Source organism: Cyrtonyx montezumae, unplaced genomic scaffold, assembly GCF_038088225.1.
Source record: "Cyrtonyx montezumae isolate F1298 unplaced genomic scaffold, pur_monq_1.0 scaffold_8, whole genome shotgun sequence".
Taxonomy (NCBI): Eukaryota; Metazoa; Chordata; class Aves; order Galliformes; family Odontophoridae; genus Cyrtonyx; species Cyrtonyx montezumae.
In genome coordinates, this window is record NW_027072089.1 from 29,742,235 (window position 1) to 29,753,415 (window position 11,181).

Genomic DNA, 11,181 nt, shown 5'->3' on the forward strand with positions numbered 1-11,181 from the left:
CCAGACATAAATCCAGTCTGGGTAAGAAAGGGGTAGAGAGCAGCTTAGAGACAGAGAAGGACTTGGGGGTCCCAGTAGATGAAAAGCTGGACACGAGCCAGTATTGTGCACTTGCAGCCTGAGCTGTATCAAAAGAGGGGCGACCAGCAGGGCAAGGGAGGTGATTTTCTCCCTCTGTGCTGCCCTTGTGAGGCCCCAGCTGGAGTACTGTTTCCAGACCTGTGGCCTCCAGCTCAAGGAAGACATGGGGCTGTTGGAATGGGTTTGTAGGAGGGCCTTGAGGATGATCAGAGGGTTGCAGCACCTCTCCTGTGAAGATAGGCTGTGGGTGTTGGGCTTGTTCAGCCTGGAGAGAAGGCTCTACAGAGACCACCTTGTGGCCTTTCAGTACTTAAAAGGGGTCTGCAGGAAAGATGGGGAAGGACTCTTTTATCAGCAAGTGTAGTGACAGCCTAAGGTGTAATGGCTTTACAGTGAAAGAGAGTGGTTTTAGATTAGATATGAAGGAGAAATTCTTCACTCAGAGGTTGGTGAGGCCCTGGCACAGACTGCCCAGAGAAGCTCTGGGTGCCCCATCGCTGGAGGCACTCGGGGCCAGTCTGGATGGGGCCCTGGGCAGCATGGCCTAGTGGCTGGCAACCAGCCCACGGCAGGGGCTTCGAACCGGGTGGTTTAAGGGCCTTAAGGTTCCTTCCAACGCAATCCATTCTGCGATTCTCCGCCGACGGCTATGCTGTGCGGGGTCACGGCTACGCAGGACATGAGTGCGGGACATCACACCCTCCAGCAACACGCACCCGCGTCCCACACCTCCTAAATCCCTCCGGGGCAGGAAGGGCCGGGCAGGGAAGGGCCGGGCAGGGAAGGGCCGGGCAAGCCTTCCCCGGCCGCCACCCCCCCGCCCCGCCCGCCCCGCGGTGTCGGTGTCGGCCGTCGGGGCTATGGGCGGCGCGGCGCTGAGCGGAGCGCTGTGCCTGGGGCTGCTGTGGCGGCTGTGGGCCGGGGCCGGCGGGAGCTGCTCGGAGCGGTGCTGCCAGGGCCGGGACGCCGCCTGTGTCAGCAGCGGCTGGAGGGAGGACGGGGGCTACGGGAGGTGCTACTGCGATGGAGGATGCCGGAGCACACGGGACTGCTGCCACGACCACGGCCAGGCGTGCCCGGGTAAGTGCCGCCTGCCCGCCCCGTCCCGTGTCCCGGGAACGGCCGTGAGTGGGCTCCGCGGGCTGGGAGCTCTGCTGGGTGCGTGGGGCTTAGCTCATATGAAATACTGCTCTGAAACAGTTACGTTAGGAAATATTACTTCTCCTAAAGAGTGGTCAGGAATGGGCTGCCCAGGGAGGTGGTGGAGCCGCCAGCCCTGGAGGTATTCAAGGAATGTTTCGACGTTGTGTTGAGGGACATGGTTTATTGAGAACTATTGGTGATAGGTGGACAGTTGGACTGGGTGATCTTGTAGGTCTTTTCCAGCCTTGGTGATTCTATGAATGCAGAGCTAATACAAATTCAAGCAGAAATGTGGGGAAAAGTGGCCAGTTGTGCTGCAGCTTTCTTGTCACCACTCACGACTCCAGCACAATCAGAAATGACATTTCATCATTTTGCAAGTACTTCACAGGACAAAGTATTTGGAGAAAGCGTAAAACTACATCCTCAAATATATGTGATCAAGGAATCATACGAAAGAAATGCTCCAAAGCATTAGAAACCAATGTAAGGAAGGGAGTTCTGCCAACACTATGGTTGAATAATGTCATGCTTACAAGCCATGCTATGCTTTGTACTTCATAAGTAGGTGGCTCAGCAGGAGTCTGGGGGCTGCCAAACCTATGTCCAACAGTTTTTAAGTAAATTTCCTTACATTTGTTGTAAAATAAATTTCCTTGCAGTTCTAGCAATGAACCAAGACTTTTTGTAAATAGAAAGTACTATCCAATGAGAAAGTATGGAAAAAGAATGAGCAAGTCGCTTGAATGGAAATGATTGTTACAAGAAAATCCACAGACCCCTATACATTCTGACACACTGTATAGTTACTCAGTGAAGATACTGTAAAACCTTTTGTTTCAGAGATGAGAGAAAATCGAATAACGGGGCAACTCAGAAAAAAATGTGTTATTTGCAGAGCTTAAAATACATACATTTTAAAAGTCCTGATGACTCATGTTGTGTTTCATAGGACAGCAGAGCAATTCTTTTGGTGTATCTTTGAAATTCGAAGTCTCTCATTAGCATGCACATTTTGGTAGGTACCTGAGTACAAATCCCATCCTTCACATTCCTTTGTCTTGCATTCTCTTCCAAATCAGTCCTCATTCTTCTAGTGATCATCCATCAGCGTTGGGTTGATTAAAATGGACCAGTGAAAATACAGACAGAGACCATGAAGATGTAGATCTGGGTCTCTGATAATTTATTTTATTTTAGTTATGCTGTTTTCTTTCAAGAAATGACACTATTCCTTATATGTCAGCTCTGCGACCAATTTCTCCGTTGTGTTGGAGAACTTGACATCTTTCCAATGAGGGACAAAATTGATGTACTGTCCCATAATGATTTCTGGGTATTGACTACAAATGACATAGTTATTATCCCTCTGGCTGAATTCCATTCTAGCAACCCAATTTTCTTATTATTTCACATGACTGAGGCAATTCAGACTTCTTGTTCTAAATTTTTATGACCATAAAATTGCCATATATTGCTGCAGATGACCAGTATTTCACTGTCAGCTTGGTTTAATTCCAGGAAGACATAAAGTCATCCCTTTATTTGTTATGCAGCTGCTAAATCTCTTTGGGAGTTTTCTGTGTGGAAAATGTGATGCAGACGTGATGTTATCTGCATGTGAGGGTGCTAATGTGGGATTAAAATTACATGGAAATTCTTACTTCTGCAGGTCATTAATAGCCAGCTTGGAACAGAGTCAGCAGATAAGGAAACCTGGCTAGATGACAGTTATACCCTGCACTGTAGGTGGTGTTAAGCTGTGGGAGGCATCAACATCAATGCTTGTATCAATAAATCAAAATACACATTGCTTTTAGAGTCACAGGGACTGTGTGGTGTGCTTTGAGGTACAACCTGAGGGCTCAAGAGGTGGTGGAGCAATATCTGATGCAGTTTTTCCCATCCCAGCCCCCCTTGTTCCACAAATCATACCCTGGCTGCTGGGGAAAGTGTTTGTCAGTAAGCAGAAGCAAATGCCAGGGAATGCCGATGATTAATCTGGGTGGACAACCAGTGGTTGAGTGCCCAGGGATACTCTTTGCTTCTCTTTCAGTTAGAGGTAAGGAGCTGTAGAGCTCCTTAAAGGTGGGACACAGCTTCCCTGGCCACTTGCATGCCATGGCTGCCAGGTCACCCATAAAGTGAGCAGGTTGGTCAGCTGCAAAGTGAGAGGATGGAGGAGAACTGTAATAGAGTCTGCCAGGTAGCCTCAGTCAAGGATGTTACCTGCTTTATGATGTCTGTAGTGCTTTGAGAAATCAGAGAATTAGCGAGAGAGCAAATACAGTGTTTTCTGTCATACAAAACCAGTCACAAACACAAGAAGTTATTAACTCTTATTGCTTCTTCCCAGAATAATTCCAGAGGGCATGCAGTATTTTTCTGAATGACTATGTTGGTCCCTTTGTTTTCCTGCAACACTGATAGAAGAAGATAACTAGAGGTTAATCTGTAAAGCTTCCCAGGGATTTAAGTTGTAATTGGGAAATTTAGGAAAAAATGTGATCCAAAATGTGTGATACATTCCCATTGCATTTGAGTGGAAAAGGCAAAAGCTTCATTTAGCTATAGTTAACAAGAGGCATGATTCAAAAATAACTCAGAACCAGTTTAAGATATCCCAACCACTGACTACATATATTTTGTGCTGTTCCCAAGGTACCATGCTGAAGACCTGCCTTTAAAAAACTGAGAAAGCAAAGTAAAATGTGATTCATATTGTACAGAAAATAATTTTAAGCCTATTTACAATGTGCAGTGTAAACACTGAAGAACTGGGGAATTTCCAGTTCAGTAAGAAACTGTAATATTAACACATATATGTCCAGGTATTTATAAAACTATTTCTGATAGTATTTCAATTACATTACATTAATTATAATTTAATTGAAAAAATAAGCTTATTAGAGGACAGACAGCAGCTAATGATATTAGGGGAAGCAGCATGGACTGACAGAGCTGCACTGTTCTGCTTCTCTTACTTCACAGCTGAGGTAAACAGGAGACACAGCCCTTCCCAGCTCACTGAGGACCATCATATGCAGGTACCAGATAGATGTGTTAATAAGAAGGGAAACAGCCCAGAGGAGTATGGCTGCTCAGCCTGGATCACCTTTCCAGATCACAGAATCACAGAACTGTAGGGGTTGGAAGGGACCTCTGGAGATCATGGAGTCCAACCCCCTGCAAAGCAGCTCCCTAGCCCAGGTTGCACAGGTAGGCGTCCAGGCGGGTCTGGAACGTCTCCAGAGAAGGAGACTCCACCACCTCTCTGTGCAGCTGTGCCACTGCTCCGTCACTGCACTGGGAAGAAGTTCCCACGCACATTTGTGTGGAACTTCCTATGCCTCAGTTTGTGGCCATTTCCCCTCGTATCACCACACACTGCTGAGAAGAGTCCAGCCTTTTAATCGTCCCTTTGCCTCCTACTCCTTAGATATTTACAGATGTGGATCAGATCCCCTCTGAGTCTTCTTTTCTCAAGGCTGAACACACCCAGGCCTCTCAGCCTTTCCTCATTAGGGAGGTGTTCCATGCCCTTTATTATCTCTGTAGCCCTCTGCTGGTCTCTTTCCAGGAGATCCGTGTCTTTTTTGTACCAGGGAGCCCAAACTGGACACAGTACTCCAGGTGAGGTTTCACCAGGGCAGAGTAGAGGGGAGGATCACCTCCCTTGACCTGCTGGCCACGCTCTTCCTAATGCACCCCAGAATGCCATTGGCCTTCTTGGCCACCAGGGCACACTGCTGGCTCATGGCCAACCTGTCATCCACCAGGAGGACCTCATGAGAGCTATAAGGATTACACCATCATTGGTAGGCACACTACAGAGAATAAAATAAGGAAGGAAATGGCCAGGGGGTAACAAATATGGGAGATCTTGAGTGTTTGTCAGTTCAAGACAGTACCAAAACTAGCAGATGCTTAGTCTGTCATTTCTCTCTCTCCTGAAAAGGCTGTGAAGTGACAAACATGAAATCATGGCTCACTCTCTACATTATATGATGACACCACTTACAGAGTTACTTACAGAGAAGTGAAGGCTGCTACAGTGGATTATCAGCCTTTACAAATATATTTACAATTTAGCTAAGGAAAAAGAAAGTTCTTAAGATATAATGCAAACTATCAATCACTGTGCTAATGACAAGAGATTGATCAACAGTTTGTTTTTACCATCATAGCAGGGAAATTATAGCTAAGTTTTGCCGTAATGATTTCCACTCAAATGCAGAAATCTACACCTTTACTGAAATGGAAATTCAGTATCTCATCATCCTCACAGTGCCCATAGATGGGGCAGGTCCAGTCCGATGGCACCTCCATGGCCCCAGGCTGTGAGGTGGGCTGGGGAGAGCTGAGGTCAGGAAGCTGTTCCCCTCACTTGCACTGCGGCAGGTGGCAAACATCACAAACTGCAAGAGAGAGGCAGGCCGTGGTCACTCTTTCTCCAGGACAGGCAGAAGAGATGCCCTGATCCCACAGCAGCAAACCCCTGCTCCTTGCTGTCCATCCCGGGACTGTGTCCCTGCACCACTCACCTCTGCTGCTGCAAGCACACCCTGTGGGGCCCTGGCAGGGCTGGGGGAACACTGGTGATCACAGAATCATAGAATCACAAGGTTGGAAAGGACCTACAAGATTATCTAGTCCAACTGTCCACCCATTACCATTGCTACCACAAGCTACTAAACCATAGCTCATAGCTCCTCATCCAGATGCCTCTTCAACACTGCCAGGGACAGTGACTCCACCACCTCACTGGACACCTTCCTGGACAGGTTATCCCAGTGCCTGACCACTCTCTGAGGGAAAGAGTTTTTCCTTATGTTCAATATAAATAGATTCCAGTACTGGTAACACCAAATCCTGTTCAATTCACATTTGATCTACTACTAAAATAGAAGAAGCATGCAGCAACCTAGATAACATCTAGTAGCTGTAATTCTTGAGGCTTCATTTGTAACGCAGGATAATCACCCACTTTTGTCATAACATTACCAACGTTGTTATAATGATACCATCCAGTGGGATATCCAGATGTTTCTCATCACTCACTATGGCACCCATAAGTTATCTACAAGAAATTGCAAAGCAATATCAGTAAGAAAGAAACACACAATCCCAGGCATTATGAGGGCTGGACGCTATTTTCTGCCTCAAGATGAGGTGGAATGTATTGCACTGGAACCCACATAGGGTCAGTCCTTGTGGAAACACAAGCATATCCACGACCCCAAGTTGTCAGTAGTAAGGGACCTTCCCAATGCCCTGTGGCCATATTCTGAGAGCTAATCACTGTCTGTTCCTTGAGCATTGGGGAGACCCCAGAATGGCAGTCTACTCGAGTTGTATCTGTATGATCACGATTGAAAACATTCAGCACAAACAAAGCTTTACATAATCTTTCTAGTGGTGTGTCTCCTGTATTTCCCCTTTTTTATTTATTAAGAATACATTTCAGTGTTTGATGAGCACCTTCATTGTCAGCTTGTCCAGTGGGACAATGAGGAATGCCCATAACATGTCCAACCCCCCATTCCTGGAGCAAAATTTGAGGGGCCTTACAAGTTTATGCAGGTCCATCATTTGTTTTTATACTATGTGGGATCCCCATGGCAGCATAAGAAAATAACCAGTGTTTATGGGCATCACGAATGCATTCACATGTATGCGTTGTGGCAAGTATGTAAGAAGAATAAGTTATCTATTATTACATGCACGTTTTAGACAGCCAAATTCATCACAATTGACATTTGTTTGCTAGAGTTGAAGAGGTGCTGTGCCACAGGGATTCATCCCTATTTGAGGGGCCTTACAAGTTTATGCAGGTCCATCATTTGTTTTTATACTATGTGGGATCCCCATGGCAGCATAAGAAAATAACCAGTGTTTATGGGCATCACGAATGCATTCACATGTATGCGTTGTGGCAAGTATGTAAGAAGAATAAGTTATCTATTATTACATGCACGTTTTAGACAGCCAAATTCATCACAATTGACATTTGTTTGCTAGAGTTGAAGAGGTGCTGTGCCACAGGGATTCATCCCTATTTGAGGCAAGGAGGCAGTGTGGAATTGGCACCAAGAACTGCCAGCAGCACCTCGGCACAACCCAACCAAGGCCTTATTAAGTGCTCCTGGTCTCACAGATAAGATCAGCTGGAGACCAGGGTCAAGTTTGTGAGCCATGAGGACTAAAATTCAAATATACTGTACTCTAATTGGGAATCAGGAGAAAAGGATCTTGGAGATTGCATTTCTAAACATTTTATTTATCACACTTAATTATCTGTGTCTGTGTATACACTAATGCACAAATGTGATACACACATCACTGCATTGAGAGCAAACAAAATCAAAATTGCACGTAAGAAAGAAAAACATGGCACTGTCTTATTACTTAAGATTTGGAGGGTAATTAGGATAAAACAGAAGTTGTAACCATTAGTTATGTGTTTATTACTGCTTTTCAGCTCGTCCGTGCATCGTGGGGGAGTGGAGTCATTGGAGTGGCTGTGCAGAACAGTGTAAACCCAACCTGCGAATACGCAGGCGCTACGTACAGCAGGAACCTGCCAATGCTGGGGAACCCTGTCCTGCTCTGGAGGAGAAGGCTGGCTGCTTGGAATACCTGACTTATCAGGGGCAGGACTGTGGACACGAACATGGTATTTTCTCTTTATCTGGACACCTGTCCCCATCAGAACCTTTACATGTAGTTTCCACTAATGGAAACAAATTGAAAAAAAAGCAGCAATCTGCAGTTATTTGATGGAAAACACAACTTAGAATCACAGAATGCATTAGGTTGGGAGGGATCTTAAGTATCACCCGTTCCAAGCCCACTGCCGTGCGCAGGGCTGCCACCCACTGGATCAGTTTTTGCCCAGGGAGCCATCCAACGCCTCCATCCTTATATTCTGCTGTTATGTTGCTGCCCGCTTTTGATTAACTGCTATTATAGACAACTAAGCTGCATGCATTTCTTCAGTTTCTTGATTTATTCCCTGCATTAACTATCAAGTTATCTCTCTGCAAAGTTAGAACACAAATTCAGTACAAAACAGGAAACATTGTAGTATTCCAGCCCATCCTATTTCCTCACAGACTAGAGGGCAACCACTTCTAGATGCATTATACACAGAGAACTTAGCTGTAAGGAATGGGGCTGAGGCTCAGTGCTGCCATTCCTTTATCGCCATCCACAAGTTCCTGTTTATCCACTGTTATAGCAAGTGAAATATGCCTCAACAATGTCTTGCTGCCTTACTGTTTTCTTCCTCAGTTCCTGCTTTCATAACTACCTCTGAATATGGTAAAGAAAGAAAACCAAGAGCAGCATCCTCCCTCTGGCCCTCTGGCAAAGAAACTGGGTAATCTATTTATCATATGCATGTGGGTCATCTTGTTTCATAGCCAGTATCTGGATAGAGAGAAAAACTTAATTAAATTTGCCATAATTCAGCAGGCTACAGCTTGTATTGTTTTTGTCTCCAGTCATTTGCATTTGCTAGATGCTCTTTGTTATTTGCATTAGGAATTGAGGTCATAACAAATCTGAGGATAGATGCTTTTGAAAGCAAATCATAACGTTAAATAAAAAACAAATATAACCATAAGTTCAAGCCTGAGAAATTAGATCTCTGAACAACCAAAATGGGCTAAATGCAATCTGTCTTAAGAACTTGTTTTTAACCAAAAATGAGAAGCAATAGAGATCTCTTTTGGATACTAGCAGAGAGGGTTGTCACTGTTTCCACAGTGCTTATAAGGCTTTGTCTGGAACAATGAAGCCTACAGGCACTCTGGAAGCCTCTTTTCCATTTGCTCTTCTAGCAGTTGTGAAAGAAAAAAATACAGGTAGTGAGATATGTTCTCCAACGTAATTTAAGAATGTGGAACACAACCAGAAAGTCAGATAGTACATAAAGTACCGGACAGGGGAATGGAATGTGAGAAACAATTTACTTGATGTTCTTAAGAACCAATTAATTAGGGTCAGAAACAAACTTTTTTGCTCTAAGTTGTCAAACTCACACTTCATAAATTCTGTCTGAATGACGTATAAATGCATTTCAAGCTTCTGTCTAGCTAGTGCTTTACCTATTGTAGCTAATTTAACTCTCTCTCTCTCGAGCAGGTACTGCGTAGAATTTAAAACAGAGTCACTTTCCCATTACTGTGCTTTGGAGCATCGGCCGTACACCCGATGGATGCAGTACCTACGAGAAGGTCATACTGTCTGTGTAGCCTGCCAGCCTCCAGCTATGAGCACCGACACACACCGCTGTTCTGGAGATGGCCATAACGCAGATGGGTAAAGAAAACCTCTCTTTGCTATCTCTTCTGCATCCGAACCTAGTGTAGAACTTGGGACCTGTCCAGGTCTCTTTAAAAGCTGTGCTGATTAGGCCAAAAAAAAAAAAAAGAGTTTGCATCACTTGAAGAGCTCAGATTTACCTTCCCAGCTCGCAAACAAACACCACTGAACTAATGTATTTCTAACACAGATAAAATTGATAACATCAGTACATGAATTGAGCTTCAATGCTTTATTTACTATGTAAACGGATGGCCCAATTTCTACAGCGCAAGAGCTCTTAAAAGTATGAGTTATGAGCATTTTTACTTAATAAAATTTACTTCCCACCATAATCCAAACCTGATTTCATGTTTAAACTATATATAGTTTCTAGAATGCTGATGTTGAAATAAGACCATTTACTATTTACAACAAATTTTTCAGTCTATATATTTTGTTAATTTGCCTGTATATCTATATTGTGCAGCATCTTAATAAACGTACCTACATTACCATTTACTCATCCAACCATCCTGTACAGTGCCTGCTCTAGAACGTTTCTAAGTATAATGACAGCAAAAGCATTTTAACAGCAGGATGAGCTGATTAAAGTCCTAATTCTAGTCTTATGTCCAATAACATCATTCAGCAGAATGATACTTTTTGTTGTTGGCTGTAAATGCAGCTATTTTTTATTCATTTACTGTCACATTTCAGAGGTAAAATCTTACACTGGGAAGCAGTTGGCAACTCTCGGTGCCAAGGAACGTGGAAGAAGATTCGGCAGCTGGAGCAGTGTTCATGTCCCCTTGTGCACAGTTTTATTTTTACGTAAGAGTTTAAAAGACCTTTAAATGGCAGCAGGAAAAAAGAATTAAGAAAATTAGCTCAAGTGCCAAGAAACCTACATCTTCATGCTGTATTCTGTAGAGACTGAATGAACTTTAAGGGAGTCAAACTTTTGGAAGTTTGGAAGAAGCATTTTTGGGAACTCTTTTTGCCTCAATAGAAAACATTATGACTGACAATTGTATTAAAATGTTGTAAGCAAATATCCTTATTTCTCTTTTGTCATTAAAGAGCAGATGTTTCTAACTGTAGTAGCTTCTTTTCCTGAGGTTTGTGTTCTTTACAGGTCATAATCCTGTCTGCAGGCACTGACCTTACTCACTGGTGAGCCAACCAAATGCTCTCAAGTTGGTAGCTACTGTCATCAGGTTATAAAGGGTGAATAAAAATGAAAGTTTGAGATTTAAAACCAGACTTCAATTTAGATCCCTTGTTCCTTCCCAGCATCACCTAGGCAGCTGATTATAGTATGAATGCCTAAGTATTTCTGTGCCTACATTGCAGTTTCCCTGCCAGCCACCCTCAAGAAAGTGAGAGCAATCAGTGCCATTGCTGAAGTAGCCTTGCTAAGAACTTGACATCACTAGCATGCAGCGTGAATTTCATGGCAGATAACAGATAAATGCAAACAAGACTTCTTAAAATACACTAAGTTTTGAAGACATTCCCTTAATGAATGGTATTTTATTGTAAACCACCTTGAGTGGGATTTCATTACAGCAATTGGCAAGCTACAACATATTTTTTTAAGTTACTTAATCCTACATACAGGAATAAACAATCATAACTAGAGCTAAC

At 43.9% G+C, this 11,181-nt stretch overlaps 1 protein-coding gene across 1 annotated transcript; it reads left to right on the forward strand.

Annotated features, from left to right (window-relative positions):
• The first annotated feature begins 941 nt into the window (after positions 1–941).
• SBSPON (somatomedin B and thrombospondin type 1 domain containing) lies at positions 942–10,473 on the forward strand. Its single transcript, XM_065751839.1, has 5 exons — positions 942–1,161; positions 7,706–7,900; positions 8,518–8,605; positions 9,370–9,549; positions 10,252–10,473. Exons 1-5 carry the CDS (start codon positions 942–944, stop codon positions 10,367–10,369), a joined length of 801 nt encoding a protein of 266 aa, XP_065607911.1. The 3' UTR covers positions 10,370–10,473.
• The last annotated feature ends 708 nt before the right edge of the window (positions 10,474–11,181 follow it).

Bases quoted from the DNA above. Each gene is read 5' to 3' on its own strand.
- SBSPON (XM_065751839.1), top strand. From the start codon at position 942: ATGGGCGGCGCGGCGCTGAGCGGAGCGCTGTGCCTGGGGCTGCTGTGG. The intron at 1,162-7,705 runs GTAAGTGCCGCC...ACTGCTTTTCAG, and splicing joins CCACGGCCAGGCGTGCCCGG to CTCGTCCGTGCATCGTGGGG. The intron at 8,606-9,369 runs GTAATCTATTTA...CTCTCTCTCGAG, and splicing joins CCCTCTGGCAAAGAAACTGG to CAGGTACTGCGTAGAATTTA.